This window comes from Diabrotica virgifera, chromosome 8, assembly GCF_917563875.1.
Source record: "Diabrotica virgifera virgifera chromosome 8, PGI_DIABVI_V3a".
NCBI lineage: Eukaryota > Metazoa > Arthropoda > Insecta > Coleoptera > Chrysomelidae > Diabrotica > Diabrotica virgifera.
Window position 1 is genome coordinate 162,934,472 of NC_065450.1, and position 26,715 is coordinate 162,961,186.

At 34.1% G+C, this 26,715-nt stretch overlaps 1 protein-coding gene across 1 annotated transcript in view; it reads right to left on the minus strand.

Moving 5' to 3' along the window:
- Positions 1-26,715, minus strand: part of LOC126889804 (peroxisomal multifunctional enzyme type 2) — a 180,433-nt gene that overhangs the window by 54,895 nt on the left and 98,823 nt on the right. Inside the window, exons 5-8 of the mRNA XM_050658445.1 lie at positions 19,978-20,296; positions 8,966-9,250; positions 3,797-3,991; positions 1,596-1,750 (exon numbers count right to left, since the gene is read on the minus strand). Of these exons, the coding sequence (XP_050514402.1) occupies positions 1,596-1,750; positions 3,797-3,991; positions 8,966-9,250; positions 19,978-20,296 (954 nt within the window). The remainder of the gene's footprint in view (positions 1-1,595; positions 1,751-3,796; positions 3,992-8,965; positions 9,251-19,977; positions 20,297-26,715) is intronic.

Genomic DNA, 26,715 nt, shown 5'->3' on the forward strand with positions numbered 1-26,715 from the left:
AGCTGCATGTCCACTCTGTCAATTGGTTGTTGGTTAACCAAAAGCCGTGTATGTAATATATTTCGCTTTTACTGACTACCATTACTTTATTTTTTTCGTATTGAAATTAAGTTCCTGTTCACTGCTTATATCTTATATGCGCGACATTATTATTTGCAAATCATCTAGGCTATCTGCAAAAACTACTGCGTCGTCGGCATATCTAATGTTGTTTAGATCTATCATCTAATCCAGTTTCCTCCAAGATAATTTATGAGTATGAGCTTATCATGTTGTACTCTATCAAATGCCTTTTTGTAGTCGATAAAACAAATATATAGGTACGTCACAGTTGACATATCTGCACCTCTGCATAAGCACTTGGACAGTCAATAGAGCCTCTCGGGTGCCTAAGGGCAAGGCATTGCGGAATCCAATCTTTGTCCATGATACTTGTTCTTCGCATTTTTTTATATATTCTGCTGTATATTACTTTTAAAAATGTTTTAAGTAAGTGGTTCATTAGGCTAATTATTATTCTGCCTCGCATGTTGAAATGAGAAATGAAATGAAAATGTGAAATTTTCCGAGGAAAAAACTTCCCCTGTTGAAAAAACATTCAATATGAAAAAAGTTATTGTAATTATTGTAGTTTTTCAATTGACTTACGTATTTTACATTTATTAAAAATACTAATTTTATGCTCGATCTTCATTCTGAGAATTAGCATAATTCTTTTTTGGTCATTTTGATAGGCACTTACTTATATTTCAAATAATTGCAAATTTCTTTAGTTTGAAATAAATCCTTTTGAGCAGGTAAAGAATTACGAATTGCCGTCTAATACAATATTAAATAATAAACTATTTCCAAATGAATGAACGTTTAGTATCTATTAATGAGAATTTATTATTCTGTAAATATAAAGTACGACTAAGATCGAGATGTGCCGAGCTTAAGTTGCAATACATGGCATCAATGCGGTGTCGTTCAGAGAACTAAATTTAATAATAAAATATATGTACGTGCTGCCATCTGTTCAAAGAACTGTTAAACGTTAGTTTAAAAATTTGCCACCTATTTTGACCATAGCGTACTAATACCCCCTTAAGGCGAAGAATGAGACCATGACATCCAGACTACAACACCCAACGTCTTCAGCTGCAGAGGCCTAGGGCCGAACATCTGCCCAGATCTACAAGAAATCAACAGCAGTACCATTCGACATCAAGAAGTTACCATCGAACCAATACCAAACGCCATAAGTATAATCTACAAATTGTTAGTTTTTGGCAAGAATTTGAATATATGTGTGAATGCATTTAATAAGTCACATTTTATTATATCTTTATGAACAATAAACATGATTGGTTAAAAATACTGTTTTGTTTGCTTCCATTCCGAATTTTCATAGTTCATTTCTAAGATTAGGACAAGACGAACACACACCTTGAGAGACTGAGCTAGGCTGGGGTGAACGATAGCTATCTTAGTTGATTGAAATAATATTTTCGAATATTGTTTCAATTAGCTGGAGTAGTCTATCGCCTATTTAGTTTCAACATATTTATAGTAAAAAGCTATTAGTCTTTTTTTTTGGCTTGTTGTGTGCTTACCTTAACAGCTTTAAATAATGATGTATCGTGACTAGCGTATGCGCTCAATACTAGCCTCACTGAAATTCCCATAGTGCAAAGTCCATGTAGAATAGGGACGTCATAACCTACTACCTTAGCCATATTTGGATCGATGTGTAGAGGGTTGTAATCTCCTATAAAATATAGATGAAGACTTAATGTTCATATTAGCAGAAAACTGTTTATTTTAAAAAGAAAGAGAAATCTAATCTAAGAAATCTAATAAAAAATGAAAGTCAAAACTAAGGACCTTGTTAAGCCAAATATATTCATGTGTAAATATAAACACTCGATAAGCCCTGAATCTTTTTATTCAAATTTTGGGAACATAATCTAGGTTTCATTACCAACTTACATAGTTTCATATAATGTGTCGAGCTTAAAGAGCGGTAGTATATAACAGAAAACATACATAAACAGGTTAATTACATTTCAAGTGCTCTACTCAATTGAGAGTCCCTCCGAGTGCTGATGACAAGTATTTGTTCCCTGTTCTTAACTATAAAAACGATATAGCATGTCTTCTTTCTATACGATCTATGCAGATTTCTTAGATAGCTTCCTGAATACAATCCAATAATTTATAGATGTTTAAAGATGTCACTCTTGATGGTTCTAAGTTTAGAACTGGAATCATTCCACTCCCGATTCGACACACTTAACACCTTATTTTTAAAACAAACTTATTATTGCTATTATTATAATTGCTAGAGGAACGAGGAACCCCGACATTTGGTTTCTGATGCGTCATTGGTGATAGCATTACGTGCACTAGTGTCTGCTTGTTCATTTCCTTCTATGCCTATATGAGATGGTATCCACAGGAAGTGGATTCTTCTGAAATTTTCTAAGCTTGCATTAGTTCGGATTGATCAATTTTTCAATAGGGTGTTTAGGGTATATGTTTTGCATAGCTTTGACTGCACTGAGCGAGTCGTAAAGGACTAGACAACAAGGAATGTTTTTAACATCTACATGTTTGATAGCTTTAAACAGACCAAATAGTTCTGCAGTATAGATGTTGGAATCTTGAGGAAGTTTAAATTGAAACGAGTCATTTGGGGTTACTACTGCTGCTCTAACTCCAAATTCACCTTTGTAATAGCTACGACCAGTCTATTAACACTACTATATCTGTACAATAGCATAGAAATAGTAAGTGGAGTACGACAAAGCGACTCTCTAGCAACGTCACTATTTAATGTCGCTATAGAAGGAACAGTAAGAGCTACAGAAATAAAAGGTACAATAATTATAACATCGACGTCGCAACTTGTGGCGTATGCTGACGACATAGCATTAATTAGCAGAAACCTAAACAGTTTAAAGGAAGAATTTATGCAGTTATGCAAAGAAGCATCCAAAAGGGGTTTAGAAATAAATCAAAACAAAACAAAATATCTAATATGCTCAAGAAAAAATCCAGTTAATGAGACAAGTTTAAATATTGGTGAATATGAATTTCAAAAGATAGAACACTTTAAATATCTTGGAGTCTCAGTTAATGAAACTAATGATAGAAGCGTCGTAATTAATGAAAGAATCCAGGCAGGAAACAGAACCTACTGGAAATACAATAACTTCCTCAAAGATAAGAAGCTTACTCAGAATATTAAACTGAAAATTTACAAAGCAGCAATTAGACCAGTAATCACATATTGTGTTGAAGTAATGTGTCTGACACAGAAAGAGTAAGAAAGATTGAGGATCCTAGAGAGGAAAATAATTCGGAGGATAGCAGGCCCACTAAACCTAGGTAATAATGGATTTAGCAAACTCATGAACGACGAAGTAAGAGAACTTCTGAAAGGAGAAGACATCGTCAGATTTATCAAGGCACAGAGACTAAGATGGATGGGACATATAGAAAGGAGGAATCCAGAAGCCGTTATCAAGAAAATTTCCAATTGGAGACCTGTATCAGGCAGACCACGAGGAAGACCCAAAACTAGATGGGAGAACCAGATAGTCGAGGACTTTAAGAAGATGGGAGTCAGAGGATGGGTAACCATCAGCAAAAACAGGAACGAATGCAGAAAAATTGTAGATGCCAAGTCACACAACAAATTGTAAAACCAAAATGTTAATGCGGGTTGATTCACCGCACAAACGAATCGAAGGAGCCCAAAGAGGGCGGCAATCACTCCGCTAGGAGTGTAGATACAAGGAAATAATCTTACCTGACAATCTATAAAGAGCTGCTTGATCCAAGTTGGTTTTATGTGAAAGTGATGCGTCGGGACTTCTATTGGGTTTATCTTGACATGGAACCAATTTTGCACTTGTTCTTGGGCCACCGAAGTTTCCTGCACCAACTGCAAAACTTACAATCTGGTTGCGGCATATTAAATTGCCGTTATTATCGAATGTTTCAACTGAAACAAAAAATATTTTTAGTGTGAGACTAAATTTATAATATCGCTAACAGTTCGCAACTAATAGGGCAGTCAATGAGGTTATTTGGCTGCGAATTCCATCCTATTACATCGATTTACTTGATATTTTCACAGTAAGTAGGGAATAGCTCAAGAAACAAAGTCTACCCTATATATTATGGCGTTTTTATCTTGGTGGCGGTTCCCACCCTTTCAAGCGGGTGGAAAATTTTTTTAGGTTAGAGAACCTATTTCTAAGCAAAAGCTGTTCTATACTTTTTTTGAGAACTCAATACGTTTTTGAGTTATGCGTAGTTGAAAATTAGCCATTTTCAATGAAAAAGGACACCTTTTCGGACGGTTTTTTCGAATGATTTAAAAACTATGCATCTAACAAAAAAACTATCTAAATAATTTTTTAACTTTAACATAAAAAAACAAAGAGATTCGTTCCTTCATAATTCTTCTATTTGTAAAAGATATGGTAGATGAAAAGAGTTTGTTTTTTTGGAGCATGCTCAAATCGGTGTATTCAACTTGAAATAACAGAGGAACGGTAGATTTTAGGTGTATAATGCTACCGATACCTTTTGTAGTGCTTGAAAAGGCCTTTAAAACGGGCACCGTTAAATGTCGATTACATTCAAACTAAGCGAGATATGGTGGAAAAAACAATGTATGACTAATGCATTTTAAGGAAAAATGAGAAGTATATTTAACCCCTCATCCACCAGAATTTAAATGCATCGTTTTTCTTCTACAATATCTTTTATTATAGTGTCATTTCTATGTTAAAATGTTGAACGGGTTTAAAATGAATGGTTTTTGAAAAAATAAGATCAAATTATAGTGCGCATTTTTAAATTTTCTTAAAAATCTTCCATTTTCTCCATGTAATTCGAAATTGATAAAAATACGAAAAAAAGAGCCATACAAAAATGTACGGTTTGTTGATTTTTTTTTTGTTTCTCATTACTGTGTCCCTTATCATTTTCAAGTTACATTGAGAAAAAGGAAGAGATTTAAGAAAATTTAAAAATGCGCTCAATGATTTCATCTAATTTTTTTCAAAAACTATTCATTTTAAACTTATCCAACTTTTTGAACATACAAATAACACTATAGTAAAAGGTATTGTAGAAGAAAATCGATACATTTAAGTTCTGGTGGATGCGGGGTTAAATATATTTCTCATTTTTTTGCAGCATATCTCGCTTAGTTTGAATGAAATCGACATTCAATTTTCCTCATTTTAAAGATCTTTCCAAGCACTACAAAAGGTACTGGTAGCATTATACACCTAAAATCGACCGTTTCTCTGTTATTTCAAGTTGAATACACCGATTTGAGCATCACCAAAAAAAAAACAACTCTTTTCGCCTACCATACCTCTTTTTGTATTATAACTAGAAGATTTGTTAATGAACGAATCTCTTTGTTTTTTATAAGCTACAAATAGTTACTTATGAAACAGTTCGTGAAATATGCTTTTTGCGAACACACGCGATTTTTAGAGCACGAGCGACAATGGAGCGAGTGCTATACATCGCGTAAGTTCGCAAAAAGTACTTCACGCACAGTTTCATACAATAGTTTATCTACGATAAACAAATAAAAAACTGTAACTCTTCGTCACTGGAATTCATTTCTATTCTACAATTTTCTTTCGTGAAAGCCTTCTCCCAACATGGCAACACCAAAATGTTGAATTATTAATTGTTTCGTCTATGTATTCGTATAATTGTTTGTCCTAAATGTTAATTTAAGTAATTTTGACTACTCCGGCACACACGGAAAATAATACACTTGGTTGTGTGAGTTATTATGCCTTCACTGTACACTAAATCCAATGTTGGTTTTTTCACTTCGCGTTCTTCATGGAACTTTTTATATCGAGGCTAACAAGCTCATCCAACAACTGGCCTGATGATGTTTAAGAAATTAAACGAAATATTGCTAGCTCGTTGAAAAGAGTACACTTTGGCTTTCATTTCCAGCTGCACACCCAATGAACTTTACCTTTGACATTGATATTAATTAGACAGCTGTGATCATCCTTCAGTTATACAACCAGCATAAAATATACAACTATACATGCATAGCTATGTACTTTCTTTCCGGATAGGGGGGTGCAATTGTTATTTTGACAGGGTATTTTTAAATATTAAAAATAAATATTCTAAAAAAGGTTTTTTTTTTGATGAAATTTTCTAACTGCCATAACAAATTACGCTTGCATGTGAATGAAAAGCGCTATAAGTAAGCAGCAGTGTAAGAAAGAGCGTATACCGATAGCTGTTTGCGTCCTCTATCGCAGCGAGTCCGTTCGCTCGAGCAAAATCACGTGACCTGGCGATACCCATGTTGTTGTGCCTCAAAATGTTGGAGTAATTATTATATATTTTAGATTTTAAGTAACTTTTTAAAAGAAAATAATACGGATTATACAAAAGATTTTGTAAATATGATAGAACAAGACAAAATTATTACCTATTATAAATATATAGGTAGAAAAGTATAAAAATATGAACTAAATTAATTCTATGTCCGAATCTTGTACTTCTTCTTCAAACTCTTCATCTGAGCTAAAATATTAATTTTCTTTTTCTTCGATACTCAGATTCCTCTTCTATATGATTAGTAAATAGTTGTAATATTTGTTTATAATTAACTAAAAATTAATTAGTAATTAATTAATTGAGTTGCTACGTATTCTCTGTCCTTGTATACGGAGTCGAAGTCTGAACAATCACGGGCGCATCTGAAAAAAGATTTGCCATTTTTGAGATGTGGTGCTATCGAATAATGTAAAAAATATCATGGGCACAACACGTAACAAACACGGAAACATTAAGAAAGATGAAAAAGGCAAAAGAAATACTCAACACTATAAAGGAAAGAAAAATGAGCTGCTTTAGTCACATATGTACTAAGAAATAAAAAACGTGATGTGATTGGTTATATAAGGAAAAATGCAAGAAAAAAGAGAACCGAGAAGACGATGCATATCCTGGTTGAAAATTTTAAAGTAGTGGAGTTTAAAAACAACAATATAACTCTTTAGAATCGCTGCAGACAGAATAAAATGGGCCGTGATGATTGCCATTGTCCTGAAAGGATGAGGCACACGAAGAAGCAGAAGATTGAATTAACTAAAAAAAAAGATTTCAGTTATAAAAAGAAGAACATGTAAGCTTACCTTCAGCAATATTTCTGAAATTATCTTTGGTTCTCTGATGAACTATAGCATCATAAACTGATTGAGGCAAACAATCTCTCTCAAACCAATTAAAATCCAATCTGGTCATATTTAGTATCCATCCATTTCCGTTAGGTGTTAAAAAACTGGGGACTTGCAAATATGCGTTTCCCCAAATGCTCGTGATATACTGAGTTCTTGAGCAGATGTCTCAATTCGGCTTTGCACAGAGGCAAAGTAGATGGATAACACTTTTTCAATATTTTTTTAAAAGGGTATCATCAGGTCACGTGATTTTGCTCGAACAAACGGACTCGCTGCGATAGAGGACGCAAACAGCTATCGGTATACGCTCTTTCTCATACTGCTGCTTACCTATAGCGCTTTTCATTCACATGCACGCGTAATTTATTTGATCACCTGATAGTTAGAAAATTTCAAGAAAAAAAACCTGTCTGTTTTAGAATATTTATAATATTAAAAAATACCCTGTCAAAATAACAAATGACCCCCCTGTCCGAAAAGAAAGTACATAGTTATGCATGTCTAGTTGTATAAGTTGTATATTTTATACTGGTTAATCGTATGTACAGATTCAGATGCAATCTTCTGAAGTTCAGATGCACCCCCTGAAAATAATCCTGGGGCGCCCATGCAAGCATCTTGCAGAGTTAAAGTCTCTCGCAAATCGCCTGGGCCTCGATTTTCCCTTCGCTTCGTTATCCAACGTATTCGCTTAGTATACTAAACAGATAAGAAACGAATACGTTCGATAACGAAGCGAAGGATCAAAAATCGAGGCCCTGGCCTGTTTATTTTCTTTATATTTGAATATTTAAATTTACTTTAAAGTCACGTCAATGATATTTTTTGCAAAAACAATTTTTACCCTTTTTTTAACTTTGGGGGGATTTTTGGGGAAAATAACCGCTACCTTCCAGCCAGACCGGCATTTCTGTATTAGGTTATCATGGAAGATTCACCTGAAAAAATGTCTAACAGCTCTCGGACCATATGTTTGACAAGTTTCAGTTGCAATTCCAAATCAATTGCATTTGTATCAAGATCAAAGTTACCATTTTTTTTGTTGACTTTTTGCTTTTACTTTTAGTTTCTCAATTTTATAAAAACCAATTTGGACTAAAAATAAGCTTTATTATGTAATTTCAAATATAAATTCATTGATAAGCTCAGCATCGTTCAAATTAATATGAATACAACATATTCTTTAGTTCCTCTGCACTTTTTTCTAATGATTATATTGATTCGTTTATATTCTATTGGGTTTGTTTTGTTTTCGTCTTACGTTCATGAGGTCCATGATCTCTTGCGTTATTCATTATTGTTTTTCGTGAACCCGATGTTCTCTTCTTGTATCTTTGATATTTCCGTTTTCAGAGCAGTCGATTTCTACGTAAAGTCAAAGAAAAATCTGGTAACATTGGTTACATTTTGTAACAAATAGTAAAATGATATTTTTGGGTAGACTTAGACTTCCACTTTCAGAAACAATTTTATATTTACATTAAAAAATATATAATATAGTCGGCTGCATTTCTTTTCAATTCGACTTCCATCATTCTCCTATATGTGTTTCTAGGTTTACTTCTCATCAGGAACACTTGTGAGGATTCGAGCTGAAACGAGGTGCGGTTGTCTAGCTGGCAATTATAGTAACATAATACACCAATATATGCGAATATCGATCTCTAATGAGGCAACACGAAATCAGGGTCGATGGACATATCAGTCAAAATGTAAAAAAATCTACTTACCATCATTAATAATAACTGCTCCTGATCCTTTGTCCAAAACGTCTACAACCTTACTCTTCGATGTAAGTTTGCCATCTAGAGGTACGTCGCCAAAAATTTCAATGTACTGTTCGCCGTGGAGAATATTTTCAAGACTAACTTGCTTACCAGGAATAATATCACCGAATGGATTAGTAAATAAAACTTGCATAGCAGGCATGATGAAAAAGGTTGGTAAAACTGAAAAGTCTTCATGGTTTTCGTACAGGTACCTGAGTTCGTCCTTAGTTGCAACTGAAGCACCGACTACAAAAATTAACCAAATGTACTTTAATGAACCAATTAACAGCATTTAGATTATTCTAAACTACTGAATTATAACAATTACAATATATAACTAGATTAAAAAAATACACTATTTTGTGTTATATGCCAATATCTTTAGGATTTTTTTATTGGCTTTAGGATTAGACCATGCGGCCAGAAACAAAGTAAGTAGTACATATAACATAATATATCTTATCTAAACTATCTAATTAGTAATCTAAGTTAAGGTTATCTAAGTCAGACCGACCTTTTTTTTAAGAATAGATATAATAAACATTTTTTTAAGTGAATTTTTGTTAATTTAATCTTAACCCATTCGCTGCCATGTTCCAAATCTGGAACAGTTGTTAGTTTCGCTGCTGGTTACAAGATGTCACTGTTGGTCTTAAATCTGATAGCGCTGTTTCACATTATTAGAATTTCGACAGTGCGATGGTTAAAATCTACATAGTGGCTCGAGAATCTTTCTCCCTTCACCGCTTGAAACATTCGGTGAATGGAGAAAGATTCTCGAGTCACTATGTAGATTTTAACCATCGCACGGTCGAAATTCTTATAATGTGAAACAGCGCATAAACTATTTGTGTTCGGTAGTGTCAAAACAATACGTGCGTACTGAATTTACTCACTGGTTTCGTATAAGTGGCTTTTGTTTTGTGATTCATATCAAAATTTCAAGGAAGGTGCAGTTGTATAACTTCTAGTTCGATTATAGCTATTTTCTGTTGTGAAATATTGCGATCGGGGTAAGTTTAAGTAATATTATATGCCTATACAATATATCTGTATCGTTTAAATGCTTAATAGTCCAGGGCCCATCTGTTTTGAGATGGACGTTGAGAGGTGACTCAAGTTTTTTTGCAGAAATTGCTTGAAAATAACTCAAATAATAATATTTGAGTTATCCTCCCTCTCAAAAAGGTCCGGAACATTGTTTAAATAATCAAAATGTCAAAAAATTAAGGAAAAATTCGATTTTTTTCTTTGTTTTTTGATTATAACTTTAAAAGTATTCATTTCCGAGAAAATATGTACTGACATAAAAGTTGTGCAACTAAATTTCCTACACTATAGAATTGGTTAGAAATTTAAAAAATAGTCACCTTTGCGGCAAAATAGCAATAATTGCGAAAAAAACATACAAAAACAAGTATTCGCATTTTACGTTTTTCAACCATCTATGCTAGGCCTAGGACCTTCATATTTTACCCAGAAAAACTTTATGATATAGTAAAACAACACTGTAAATCTCATTAATATCGGTTTAATAGATTTTGCAAAATAAATTTTGCAATCCAGCTTTCGCAAAAATAATTCATTTTTTCAAAATGTTACAAAACTGAAAATAAAGCAGATAGCAAGTTGAAATTTTTTTTACGTATAGAAGTGTACTGTGCCTTTCATTTGCAGTTTGTAAAATTAAAATCGATTAACTACCACGGCGTCGGGAATTTTTCTAAATAAACATTAATTATTGGTGCTACGCGCAGGACAGCGGTGTTCGATTCACACAAGTTGATTTCCACCAAAATTTCTTCCAATCTTTATCTAATATATTATTTTCTTACTCTATATTTTGTTGTATTTTATTATTTTAATTCCACAAAAATCAAACTAATTTTATTATTGTTTGTGAAATATTGTTTAAACAATTGCATATGTTTAAAAATAATAAACGTTTATTCTCTAAGTTGAAATATATGAACAAAGAAAGTTTTTGCTAAAAAAAGTGTTATTTCAAAGGATAGAGTATGTGTTTTTATTTTGCAATAAACAAATTTATTTATTTATATCGAAATGTAATAAAAATTAAATGTATCAATCATTATCAAAGGTCATTGGAATGCCCAATTAGAGCAAACTATCCGCTGTCCTGCACTCAGCCCAATAATTAATGTTTATTTAAAAAAAATCCTGACGCCGTGGTAGTTAATAGATTTTAATTTTGCAAATTGCAAATGAAAGGTACAGTACACTCCTACAGGCAAAAAAAATTTCAACTTGCTATCTGCTTTATTTTCAGTCCTGTAACATTTTGAAAAAATGAATTTTTTTTGCGAAAGCTGGATTGCAAAATATATTTTGTAAAATCTATTGAACCGATCTTAATGAAATTTACAGTATTGTTTTACTGTATCATAAAGTTTTTCTGGGTGAAATACGAAGGTCCTAAGTGTAGCATAAATGGTTGAAAAACGTAAAATGCAAATACTTGTTTTTGTATGGCTTTTTCGCAATTATTGCTATTTTGCAACAACGGTGACCATTTTTTAAATTCTTAGCCAATTCTATATTGTAGAAAATTTAATTACGCAACTTTTATGTCAATACAACTTTTCTCGGAAATGAATACTTTTAAAGTTATAATCAAAAAACGAAGAAAAAAATCGAATTTTTCCTTCATTTTTTGACATTTTGATTATTTAAACAATGTTCCGGACCTTTTTGAGAGGGAGGATAACTCAAATATTATTATTTGAGTTATTTTCAAGCAATTTCTGCAAAAAAATTCGAGTCACCTCTCAACGTCCAAATGTACTAATATTTTTACAGATGCGCCCTGGTCTATAACCTCAAATTGAATATACCGAGTAACCTCTAGTTTTTGTATGTTCCAAAAATGGAATTTGGCTGTATATGTTGCTAATTGAGGTTTTTCTTTTTAGTTTGGAATTATGGATGTGAAAACATTTTATGGAAAGAAAACGAGTTGTTCAGCTGATACTCTGAACAATCTAATCGATGATCTAAATGAGAAGCAGTTTGATTCTGCAAACATATACATTTATCCTCCAGCGGAAGATTCTGATGGAGATTCTGATTCATCGGATGATGTGAATTTCAATGATTTTTCTGATAATTTTTCATCAAAGATATAGAACGCCCCAGCTGAGGCAACTCTTATTTCACAATTTGAGACACAAGACGCTGGAGATATGTTCTCGACGAGCGATGATGAACTTCCAATAAATGTCGGTCGATCTAATAAAAGAGCGAATAAATCCAATAGACAAAACGACTGGAAAAGAGGTGACTTGTCCCTAGATAATCATCAAGAAAATATCTCACTTTCAAATCGAAATAATGTTCACTGTGAAAGTGCAATCGATTTCTTTACACTTTTTTGGTGTGATAATTTCTTTGAATACATAAAAGACGAGACTATAAAGTATGCCCGACACAAAAATGCAAACACATCATTTGAAGTTACGATTGAAGAACTCATAGTATTATTTGCAATCCTATCGATTTCTGGTTATTCCCAAAGGCCTCGAAAAGATATGTACTGGAGTTTGGATTTGGATCTCAGAAACGAAGCAATCGCCAACGCGATGTCGAGAAATAGATTTAGAGAAATTTTGCAAAATATACATTTTTCAGATAACACTAAGCTACAAAAAAAAATTGAAGGTACTCGTGGGAGTGCCGACAGAAGTGAAAACTTCTTATAGTATATAAATTAAAAGCTCAATGCTTTTTCCCCATCCAAAACGAATTGCTTCACCTATATCATATACGCGATACGTATTCCCTATGCTATTAATTTATGTATACATATACATCATTTATATACGTACAAAATTTATTTCAGCGAAGTGATGACGGTCGCAAATTCAAGACTTTTTCCCCATCCAAGAAGTGCAAAACGCCCCTAAAGAAAATTTTAATTCAAAAATTTATTTCGTCGAAGCGATGACGGTCGCTAATTTAATAGTTTTTCCCCATCCAAAAAGTGCACAACGTCCTTCAAGAAGTTTTCACTTCAAAAATTAATTTCGTCGAAGCAATGACGGTCACTAATTTAATACTTTTTTCCATCCAAAAAGAGCACAACGTCCCTAAAGAAGTTTTCACTTCAAATGTTTATTTCGTCGAAGCGATGACGGTGGCTAATTTATTACTTTTCCCATCCAAAAAGTGCACAACGTCCCTAAAGAAGTTTCACTTCAAAAATTTATTTCGTCGAAGTGATGACGGTCGCTAATTTAATAATAATAATCCCCCATCCAAAAAGTGCACAACGTCCCTAAAGAAGTTTTCATTTCAAAAATTTATTTCGCCGAAGCTATGACGGTCGCGATGACGGTCGCTAGTTCAATACTTTTTCCCTATCTAAAAAGTGCACAACATCTCCAAAAGAAGTTTTCACTGTAAAATTTATTTCGCCGAAGCGATGACGGTCGTTAATTTAATACTTTTTTCCATCCAAAAAGTGCACAACGTCCCTAAAGAAGTTTTCACTTCAAAAATTTATTTCGTCGTAGTGATGACGGTCGCTAATTTAATAATTTTTCTCCATCCAAAAAGTGCACAACGTCCCTAAAGAAGTTTTCACTTAAAAAATGTATTTCGTCTAAGCGATGACGGTCTCTAATTCAATATTTTTCCCCATCCAAAAAGTGCACAACGTCCTCAAAAGCAGTTTTCACTTAAAAAATTTATTTTGCCGAAGCGATGACGGTCGCTAATTCAATACTTTTTCCCCATCTAAAAGGTGCACAACATCCCTAAAGAAATTTTCACTTCAAAAATTTATTTCGTCGAAGCGATGACGGTCGCTAATTTAATACTTTTTCCCCATCCAAAAAGTGCACAACGACCCTCAAGAAGTTTTCACTTCAAAAATATATTTCTTCGAAACGATAAGGTCGCCAATTTAATACTTTTTCCCATCCAAAAGTGCACAAAGTTCCTAAAGAAGTTTTCACGTCAATACATATACGTACACAATTTATTTCGCCAAAGAGATGACGGTCGCGATGACGGTCGCGAAATAAATCTTTTTTCCCCATCCAAAAATAGGTTTTACATTCATTTTAAATTTAAATACTTCTATACAATTTATGTATACATACATACACATAATATAGATACGTACAAAATTTATTTCGCCGATGAGATGACGGTCGCGATGACGATCGCGAAATAAATCCTTTTTCCCCATCCTAAAATAGGTTTTACATTTATTTTAAATTTAAATACTTCTATACAATTTATATATACATACAAATAATATATAGCATAAGCGATGACGGTCGCGATGACGGTCGCGAATTCAATGCTTTTTCCCCTATCCAAAAATCGCAGAACGTCCCTAAAGAAGTTTTCACTTCAAAAATGGGTTGAAAGAGATGAAAAGTTTGCTAAAATCAGACCACTCATAGAACATTTAAACAGTTCATTTATAAAATATGTGCCGGTTTGTGAAACCATATCAGTATCTGTTGATGAATCCATGGTGCCGTACTACAGCCACCATAGCTGTAAACAGCGTATTCAAGGGAAACCTATTAGATATGGGTTTAAATTTTGGTCTCAGATTGTATCAAATGGTTATCTTGTGGGTACCGAACCTTACCAAGGGAAAGGAACCTTACTAGGAGAGAGTAACTTGGGACTAGGTGGATCTGTAGTTACAATTTTTGCCGAGAGGGTGAAGCATAATTTTCCAGATCAAAAATTTTACTTTTTTATTGACAACTTTTTTACTGGACTTCCACTGATAAAGGCCATGAGTGAATTGGGATAGGGTTGCACGGGCATCATTAGACATAATCGAATTGGGAAATGCACGTTGAATAAAAACGCAATGAAAAAATCAGTTAGAGGATCCGTTGATTCATACACAAGTTCTGATGAAGATATAATAATTATCCAGTGGAAGGATAATGCCATCGTTCACGTGGCTTCAAATTGTTATGGTGTTCAACCCACAAAATCGGTACGTCGTTATTCTGCAGCAGAAAAAAAAATTTATAATGGTAGACGTTCCCTACGCAATTCAGCAGTATAATACTCATATGGGAGGTACTGATTTAATGGATAGAAATATCGCTAACTATAGACCAAAACTGCGTAACAATAAATGGTGGTGGAAAATTTTTGTTCACCTTTTGTCTGCTTCAATCTCCAACGCATGGATTTTATATAGAATTCAACACCACAATAACATTCAATCTAACGCTGATGAATTCGTTGAAAGTATGCGTCCGTTATGTGTCCGGACTAATTTCGTTATGTGTCTTCATTTCTTCCTATTTCTGCATTTTACTTTGCATTTTTTTATTTTCATGATATTAATGTCGTTTTCAATGTCAACCCACCATCTTGTTCTCAGTTGCCTCTTCGTTGGGTTGGAGTCTCTATTTGGGGCTTTATTATCTTCCTTTGTATTTCTTTTGTAACTTGTTCCTAGTTGGACAGTTTATTTCTTCTCTCTCTTCTTCCATTCTCTTTGCTTTCACTGCTTCCACCCCCCATTTTTTGCGTTTTTCTAATTCTTATTTATAATTGAGTAGAAGTACCAACCATATTTCTTTTGTCTGTCCTGGTTCATATAATGTTATTCCCTTCTTGTTCTTGATTGCTCTCACCTTACCTATTTTAACATGAAAATTAAAAAAAAACCAAATGAGTCGTTCACTCCAAAACACTATGTCATCACCATCATCATTCTCTTTGCCTTATCCCTATGCGGGGTCGGCTTCCCTAATTACATTTCTCCACACAATTCTATCTTGGGTCATATCAATGTTAATCCCCTTTACCAACATGTCCTGCCTTATCGTCTCCCCCCAGGTCTTCTTTGGTCTTCCTCTCCTACTCCTTCCAGGAACCTGCACTTCAGCTATTCTTCGTATTGGGTGATTAACGTCTCGACGTTGAACATGACCAAACCATCTTAACCTATGCTCTCTCATTTTTTCATCAATTGGTGCCACACCTAGACTTCCCCTAATATACTCATTTCTAATTTTATCCTTCTCTGTCACTCCTCTCATCCATCTAAGCATTCTCATTTCCGCCACAGGCATTCGTTGTTCCTCTTTCTTTTTCACTGCCCAACATTCAGTTCCGTGCATCATAGCCGGTCTTATGGCTGTTTTATAGAAGTTTCCCTTCAGCTTCATTGGAATTTTTCTCTCACACAACACACCACTCGCTTCTTTCCACTTCATCCATCCAGCCCAAATTCTACTGCATGCATCTCCATCTATTTCTCCATTACTCTGTAATACCGATCCTAGGTACTTAAAACTATTGCTTTTCACAATCCTTTCACCATCCAAAGATACCATTTTATTTGTAGTAACTCCATCTTTAAATGAACATTCCAAATACTCTGTTTTTGTCCTACTAAGTTTTAAACCTTTTTCCTCCAGAGCTTGTCTCCACTGTTGCAGTTTTTGTTTTGTTGTTTTTTTTGTTTTTGTTCTAAGTCTCTTTCACTATTTGCTATTAACACTACATCATCAGCATATATTAGGCACCATGGAATACTACCCTGTAGTTTCGCTGTTATCTGGTCGAAAACTAATGAGGATAAATAAGGACTAAGCACCGAGCCTTGGTGCAATCCTACTTTCACCTGAAATTTATCAGTCTCTCCCACACCTGTCCTAACACTAGTCGTTACTCCCTCATACATATTTCTCACTATCTTTACATATTCGCCAGGGACTACTTTCTTATTGAGAGCCCACCACAGAATCTCTCGAGGAACTCGATCATATGCTTTCTCAACATCAATGAATACCATATGAGCGTTAGTCTCTTTATTCCTGTATTTTTCCATCAGTTGCCTTACAATGAAAATTGCATCTGTTGTTGATCTGCCCTGCATAAAGCCAAATTGATTATCGGATATTTCGGTTTCTTCACGTATCCGTCTATCAATTACTCTCTCCCATATTTTCATGGTGTTGCTAAGTAGTTTTATAGCCCTGTTGTTTGTGCATTGTTGAATGTCTCCCTTGTTTTTGTAGACAGGTACTAACATACTGCTTCTCTATTCGTCTGGCATTTGTCCAACTTCCATAATTCTGTTAAATAGACCTCCTAGCCAACTTATTCCTGTATCTCCCAATGCTCTCCATACTTCCCCAGGAAATACTTCCCCAGGAATATCATCTGGTCCTATTGCTTTTCCTTTCTTTATTTTTTGAAGCGCTTGAGCCACTTCCTCGTTTGTTATTCTGGTAACCATTGCTGTTACTGTCTCCGTTAACTCGACAGGCTGTCTGTCAAATTCTTCATTTACACTCATCTCCAAAACACTATGTATGGGAAAGAAAATCACTGCTAAGATTTTTGATGACAGCAAAATAACAGTAGGAATATGGCTGAGAAAAATGAATCGAGAAGTGAAAGTAAATGAAACAAACAAAATTAGGTAAACGATACTCACAGAAAGAGCTAGATGGATGGGTCACATAATCAGAATGCCAAAACAAAGAGAGGGCACAAGGGTTCTAAGGAGAAGGTGGAAGAAAATGAACAGAACGATCAAGCAAAAAAATTGTATGATGTAGTGAAAATGGACATACAAAAAGCGAAACCGGGGAATTAGAGTGGAAGCGCTAAGGATTGGAAGAAATGGGAAGAAGTTGTCGCAGATGGGCGTTAAAGGCTGTAGCGCTTTTATAATACAACTATGGGGTGTCTACCAGAAGCTAAAAAAAAAGAGATTTTATGTACTTGAATTGATCATTATGAATCGTCATCATCACCATCATCATCATGAATCATTATCATGAAACGATGACGTAATGTAATTGTTTTAATTGGAATGCAAAATCTAAGCTTTTGGCCAAAAACATGATATTGGTATTCAAGATTGATATATGGCAATCTCTTTCCAAAAAGACACGAAGATGATGTCAACTTTGCTTGCGAGCTTTTTATTAAAAATGAATGCACTATACAGGGTGTTTCATTGGGAAACGGAAATACTTTAAGGGTCAATAGAGGTCACCAAGCCGGTTCTAGATATACTACATTTTTTGCCCTGCCGACTTTAATAATCGAGTTACAGGGTGTTTTATCGATTTTGCCCATTTCATTCCTAAGCCATAAATTTAGAACCACCCTGTAATTTTTTTTGATATTTGGGACATATATGTCTCATTCAAAACCCAAACGACCGACATACTAACCATAAGAAAAATCCAGGTCCGGATTAACAAAAAATTATAAAGTAATTGTGACCTTAAAACAACACCCTGTATATTCAAATTTTGAAAATCTGTTTGCATATTTGAAAGAGCACAAAAAAGTAAGTTTAACGGTTTGATTCAATTTTTCGGCCAGAAAATTTTATGACTTTAATTTTGAAATAATTAGGTATATTGAATTTTTTAAGAACTCAGACATTAAAAAGCAGATATTATTAACTTTTAGTTATAAATTATTAAAGTCAATAAATAAATACTCATTTTAAAAATAATCGATACTTATTTACCACATTGGAACGACCCAATTACTAATGACAAGAAAAATCCAGGTCCGGATTAACAAAAAAATATAAAGTAATTGTGACCTTGAAACAACACCCTGTATATGGAAATTTTTTAAATTTGTTTGCGTATTTTAAAAGAGCATAAGAACTGCGTTAAAAGGTGCATGTCAAATTTTTTCGCAGATAATTTAATTACGGCAATTTTGAAATCATATTGATTAATTCTGTCAAGGTCACAAGAAGCTGCCAGAAAAATGAAGAACAATCCCATGTAATTAGAAAATCGATTCGAAATCTTTTAAAACGAGCAAGGAAATGCATCAAACAAAATGGCGGACATTTTGAGCAACTGTTATATTTCCAATATTTTTAATTTATGTTAAATTGTTGAATTGTTTAAACGAATTTGTTTTATTAGATATAGCTGTTTTTTTAATTCTTTACTAAATTATTAAAATATCCCAATTCTCGCAATTCTAATTTTTAATGATGTGCATACAGCTACAAGTCCAGAGAATCCATGAAGCCAACGTAGTAAATAAGTATTAAGTATTTTTAAAATAAGTATCGATTCATTAACATTAAATTAATAAAAGTTAATAATACCTGGTTTTTACTCTCAGAGTTCTTTAAAATTTCAAGATAATTTTAAAATTGATGTAATTAAATCAACGGCGAAAAAATTAAAATGAACCTTTCATCACAGTTTTTTATGCTCTTTTAAAATGAGCAAACAAATTTTCAAAATTTCAATATACAGGGTGTTGGTTCAAGGTCACAACTACTTTATATCTTTTTGTTAATCCGGACCTGGATTTTTCTTGACATTAGTAATTGTGTTGTTCCAATGTAGTAAATAAGTATTGATTATCTTTATAATGAATATTTATTCATTAACTTTAAAAATTCATAACTAAAAGTTAATAATACCTGCTTTTTAATGTCAGAGTTCTTAAAAAATTCAAAAGAATTTCAAAATTAAAGTCATAAAATTGTCTGGCCGAAAAATTGAAGCAAACCATTAAACTTACTTTTTTGTGCTCTTTTCAAATATGCAAACAGATTTTCAAAATTTGAATATACAGGGTGTGGATTTAAGGTCACAATTACTTTATAGTTTTTTGTTAATCCGGACCTGGATTTTTCTTATGGTTAGTATGTCGGTCGTTTGGGTTTTGAATGAGACATATGTGTACTAAATATCAAAAAAATATACGGGGTGGTTCTAAAGTTGTGGGTTAAGAAATAAATGGGCAAAATCGATAAAACACCCTGTAACTCGGTTATAAAAGTAGGTAGGGCAAAAAATGTAGTATATCTAGAACCGGCTCGGTGACCTCTATTCACCGTTAAAGTATTTCCGTTTCCCAATGAAACACCCTGTATATCGATTAAGTCTCGTAATGAAGGATATTTAATGCACTTTTAATTTTACACAATCCATGTTTAAATACATAAAACTACGTACCTCCTAATGCATATAAAATAGTGTCCTTAGAACAATAATTAAACACGTCGGAAACTTCAGCATTTCCTCCGGACTCTTCATTTGTAAAGGACGTCACTAAAGCCATGGTTACTTCCTGCATATTTTCTAACCTCTTAGCATTGGAAATGTCTCTAACAGCTTCCCAATTATCCCTAACGTTTTCTAAAGAAACGCCATCGGCGAGATTTTTACGTAATAGGGCACCATTTGATCTAACTATAGTACATCGACCAGCCCAACCAGCAGCTGATTCTATAATTGAACCGTTTTCCTGGCAACTTTCATGACAGAGATAAGCCTGAAATAATAATCATTTGTCTTTAATTTTGTAAAGAAGTTTTTGAAAAAAGACTAAGTTTTCAATCTAATAGTAGGGTCATATGTTCAACAAAGAACCACACGTACACAATGAACCAATCAATCTTTCGTTAGTAATACGCATTTTAGAAAAACGCCGGCACCACTGTATGAATGTACTAAATAACGTAGAACTAGTATTTTAGAGTTACATATCCAAACACTAACTAATGTATAGTATTTTTACTACAAAAACGTTATTACGTAGGTCAAAATTTTTGACGTAAGAGAACTGTCAAAACATTAGAATGTGACTTTTCATTATTGCTATATTTATTATAAACACGGCAATAATGAAAAGTCACATTCTAATGTTTTGACAGTTCTCTTACGTCAAAAATTTTGACCTACGTAATAACGTTTTTGTAGTAAAAATACTATATCAATGTTTCGTACCACAGAAAATAAATTAAAATAATTCACGCATGTAAGAAATAAAAACAACAATGCTTACCTTGAAAATTTTACTCCATGTATTTACCCTCAAACCTGTATATGGGATTTACCCTCAAACCACACGGACCACGCTGCAGCGCTACGCTGTGGATCCACAAAAGTAGTTTACCGTGGGTTCTTATGCGAGCGACTGTGGCACGATGATTTACCGTGGGCTCTTATGTAGAGTGGCCGGCGCACCCCACACGAGCGTTTGTAGCCGGCCACAGTCGCTCGCATAAGAACCCACGGTAAACTACTTTTGTGGATCCACAGCGTAGCGCTGCAGCGTGGTCCGTGTGGTTTGAGGGTAAATCCCAGTTGTTGTTTTGCCACCATGAAACGTGCACTTCTTATAACGGAGTATAAGAATTTGAACGCATGGAGTAAAATTTTCAAGGTAAGCATTGTTGTTTTTATTTCTTACATGCGTGAATTATTTTAATTTATTTTCTGTGGTACGAAACATTGATACATTAGTTAGTGTTTGGATATGTAACTCTAAAATACACTGTTGTAGATAATGAATTATTGGTTTTTATTGTTACAAGGTGCGGTACGTACACAATGAACCAAACTATGTTGGGACACAATGAACCATGGTTCACTGTGTACCCTTCCAATTTTTTAGATTTATTTTTATTTTCAGGATGGGTTGCGTTAAGAAAATAAAAAGAAAGAAAGGCGCACATACTGTTGATCAAATGAGGGCAGCATTGGACTTAGTAACCAGGGGTATGAGTATTCGAAAAGCAGCAGTAGAAAGTAATTTAGCATATCCTACATTTAGACGATACGTTGAAAAAATAAAGTGTGCTCCAAACCAAAACATAGGATTTGTTCCTAACTACGAGACGAACATGATTTTCACAAGTGAACAAGAAGATGATCTTAAGACCTACTTAAAAACTTGTGCACTTATGTTTTATGGATTGACATCTGTTGAATGCAGAAAGGTTGCATATCAAATGGTTCAAAGGAATAATATCAAAATTCCTGATTCATGGAAGAATGCAGAAATGACTGGCAGGGAATGGCTCCGAAGTTTTAGGAACAGGCATACAGATCTGTCTCTGAGAAAACCAGAGCCGTGCAGCCTGGCACGTGCGACATCATTTAACAGAGATAATGTTAATCGCTTTTTTGACAACTTATATGCTGTAACAAATCGGAATGCCGCATTTTCTAACGGTACAAGAATTTACAACTTGGATGAAACTGCAACCACAACGGTGCAAAAAACTCAAAAAATATTGGCACCAAAAGGGAAAAACTGTTTGGGTAAAGTCACCAGCGGTGAGAAAGGGACACTAGTAACCACGTGCTGTTTTATATGTGCCAGTGGTTATGCTTTACCTCGAGCAATAATTTTTCCAATAATTTTTCCGCGGAAAAATTATAAGGATTTCATGTTAAAAGGCGCCACTGGCTCTTTAGGCCTTGCTACGCCGACAGGATGGATGAATTAGGAGTTATTTGTAGAGCTAATGAAACATTTCATTAAACACAGCAGAAGCTCTCCTGATAATCCATCAATTTTAATATTTGATAATCATGAATCTCACTTATCCATCGAAGCCTTAGATTTGGCAAAAGCTGCAGGGATTAATATTGTAACCTTGCATCCCCACACATCGGCTAAATTACAGCCACTTGACCTTGGTATATATGCGCTATTCAAGACGTATTATAACAGTGCCATAGAGTCGTGGCCTCTAAGAAATCCTGGTAGGCCGATATCTATTTATAACTTAGCTGAATGTATTGGAATAGCACACAGCCGTTCCATGACTACAAATATAGCCAATGCCTTTAAAAAATGCTGTATATATCCCTTTCATCGGGACATCTTTACAGATGACGATTGTTTACCAAGTGAGGTAACAAATAGACCGTGCCCAAATGATGAAAGTTCTAATAATACAAGAGACCTTTAAGGAGGTGAACACAACAGGTGAAAATGACAGTTCTGCAACTAATATCATTCAATCAGAAAACCCCGAACATACAGAAAGTCGAGCAGGACCATCATTTATTCCACCACAACAATTTATGTCTGCATTGAAAGCCCAACCTCGTTAAAATAATGGAAAGAACAGAAAAAGTAAAAAAGTATTATTGCCACAGATACACCGGAAAAAACATTATTGAAGGAGAAAGGTTGGAAGCTAAAAGAAAGAAGCAAATAAATGAAAATAGGCAAGCTAAGAAGAGAGTGTAATTTGTTAGTGACGATAATATAGATTCAGAGGAGGATGAAATAGGTATTTCCCTTGAGAGTGACAGTGATAGTGGAGAATATGAAAAAGATCTTGCAGTTTTAAATCCAAATTTGTTTAGTACCCAAGGTTTTAACCCTAACGTAGAAGATTATGCCCTGGTAGAATTTCATCCACCAAGATCAATAGTATATTTTGTGGGGAAAATATTACACATAGAACAAGATAAAGAATATCGCTTATCATTTTTAAGACTTAAGGATCAATATATTGAGCAGTTTGTTGTGCCCAATGTTCCTGATATAGCTTCCGTCAACAAGAAAGATGTGAAATATATTTTGCCGAGACCAAAACTATGTGGCAGCACAAAACGACAACAATCTTATTTTGCGTTTACAGTGTCTTTTTCTTTATTAAATATCAGATAGGAATTATAGCTATCTTCAATTTTATTGTTCTTTTCGCCTATTATTTTGCTTTTAAACAATAAAACTTTAAAATCTTACTGTAGTTTTTGTAAACCTAAATTTTATTAGGTATGTTTAAAATAATTGTTCATTGTGTACCACCCGTGGGACATAATGAACCCAACGACACTTAAAATGAAAAAACAATATTAACTCAAAAACATTAATCTTTATTGATAAACAAATTATGTGTAGTATATTACTAATATGTGTTTCTTATACTCGTACAATTTCGGGCTTCTAAGTTAAAAGGGAGCGGATATAGACAATTTTAAATTTTGAGTGGTTCATTGTTGAACACATGACCCTACATAAAATAATACTAAAAATATTATTCTACATCCCATCAGATTGAAAACAATGGGAACCTTCTCTGGTTACACCTCCGAGGCTTCTAAAATTTGCAAGTCATAACGGATGCTGAGACTAAAGAAGATGATGGAATTTTACAATTTATAATTCACGTCCCATCTACCGCGCTGAGCAGATGGGACGTAATTATAAATTATAAATTGTAAAATTCCCTTATCTTCTTTAGTCTCAGGATCCGTTATGGTTTGCAAATATTAAAAGCCTCGGAGGTGTCAACAGAGAAGGTTCCCATTGTTTTCAATCTGGTGGGATGTAGAGTAATATTTTTAGTATTATTTTATGTGCTATTAGATTGAAAACTTAGTCTTTTGCTAGCAGTTGCCGCTAGGGCATCCCTGTCATTTCGTTCGTTGCAATCCGTAACTGCACGCCGGGGTTTATCCTGGTTGGGTCAGAGAGAGCAGCATATGTGCCTCCTGATGAGAGACTAATAAGTTTCGAAACCGGTAGAGGTGCTTGCTGCACTCTCCGATTGAACTAGAATATAATTCGGTTGTAGTTTCGTGCTGCAACATTTTTGATTTACATGTTTACTCTGATTGGAGTACGAAGGGAACCATTCTCGTTGGAACTTTACCGCGCTGAGCAGATGGAACATGAATTATAAATTGCAAAATTTTCTCATCTTCTTTAGTCTCAGCATCCGTTATGGCTTGCAAATTTTAGAAGCCTCGGAGGTGTAACCAGAGAAGGTTCCCATTGTTTTCAATCAGGTGGGATGTAGAGTAATATTTTTAATGTTATTTTATGTGCTATTAGATTGAAAACTTAGGGCCGGTTGTTCGAACGCTAATCATCAATGATCACTATCAAATATTTAATTACTGTCACCAACTGTCAATGTCAACTTTGGTTGGGTTGCTGAAAACATAATTGATTATAATTATGAGATTAGTTAATCAATGAACATAACAATTATTAACATAATTGATTAACTAATTTCATAATTGTAATCAATAATTATGTTTTTAGCAACCCAATCAAAGTTGACATTGACAGTTGTGACAGTAATTAAATATTTGATAATGATCATTTTTGATTAGCGTTCGAACAACCGGCCCTTAGTCTTTTGCTAGCAGTTGCCGCTAGGGCATCCCTGCCATTTCGTTCGTTGCAATCCGTAACTGCACGCCGGGGTTTGTCCTGGTTGGGTCAGAGAGAGCAGCATATGTGCCTCCTGACGAGAGACTAATAAGTTTCGAAACCGATCGAGGTGCTTGCTGCACTCTCTAATTGAACTAGATAACTAGAAGATAATGCGGCTGTAATTTCGTGTTGCAACGAAATTGAAAATGGTTATTCATTTTTGATTCATATTTTATTATATTTTTTTTTGAACAATAAACATCATTAGTTAAAGTATTGTTTTGTTTGCTTCCATTCTAAATTTTCAGTGTTCATATCTTTAATTAGGACAAGACGAACACACAACTTGTAAGATTGAGCTGGTGTAGGGTAGACGATAACTATCGTAGTTGGTTGAAATATTATTTTCCAATATTATTTCAATTATCTGGGGTAGTTTATCGTATCGAGATCAGAAAGAAAATATAAATAACGATATACAGGAAAAACGCAAAAGACCAAGCCGAGAGACATCAAAGTCTATGTATGTGGTAATGAAAACAAAAAGACTAAAAAGGTCAAAGGTTTAGAAAAAACGACAAAATGTCCGAAGGATGGGCAATACCAACTTGGAAAGTAAGAGATCTTGGTGGAAAGGAGGCCGAACTCACGGAAGACTTTGAGAAGGACGAAATAGAAATACTAGGAATAACATATACCAAAATAAAGGACAAAATTAAACAGTTTCTGGAAGATGGTCATAACCTGACTCTCAGCGAAGTACCCGAAATTCAAAGGTCAAGTGGAAGTAGTGTATACTATCTAATAAATAGAAGCTTGACTGGTAAATAGTATTAGGACGCAACAAGTGCAGAACGGATGATAACTTATCACAAAATTAAAAACATTGGCAACTATTTGGCACTAAGAAGTTTTATTTAAGACCTTCATGGCTAGATAAAATACCAAGTGTTATACATTGTTGAACTCGTATTAAAGTGAAGATTCCTATAATAATACAATATACAGAGTGTTATATTTCAAAAACCGAAGTAACTAATGATAGCAGACAAATGGTAAATCTAGCAATATTGCAAGCATCAAAAATTTGAAATTTCCATATTGCAAAATAGGCGTATGCCGGTTTTTGTAAAATTCCGACCACACATTTAAGTGATAAACAGGCGTTTTCAGACTTTTCATACACTCTGCATAACCTAAATAACGAGTCATATACAGGGTAGGGAAAAGTCTGACAATACGGTAATTTCTCGGAAACCGCTATAACGATTTTTATAGATTTTGGTGGGTAAGGGTCTTCTAATGCGGCCGATATTACGGTGGTACAGTAGAACCCCGCAAATCCGAACTAATTAGGGGGACACCCTGTTCGGATTAACCGAAAGTTAGCCTAACTATTATAATAATTCAAAGCTTTCGTTGTCGTTGATTTTGAGTCGCAAAACGTTCTCGCAAGAGCGTGGACAATATTTTTGGACTTAAGTTGACTGCAAGGGAACCGAAGTAATATTTAACCTTTATAAACACTATGTATAAAGTACTACATATTCGTTTTGAAGAAATTTTAAATGTCAAAGTCCTATTAATCCTACATTGTTCAATTTTCTGGTTTTACTCTGTATGATAAACATGTTTCAAGTTTTTGTCGTGAATTTTTCAATTTTTTTCTCTTTCTGTTGGTTCGGATTAGCGGGGTTCGGATTTGCGGGGTTCTACTGTAATTACATTGTTGTCAAATCTTCCGTTTTTCTGGAAATCTAATGAACTTTCTTATTTCAAAT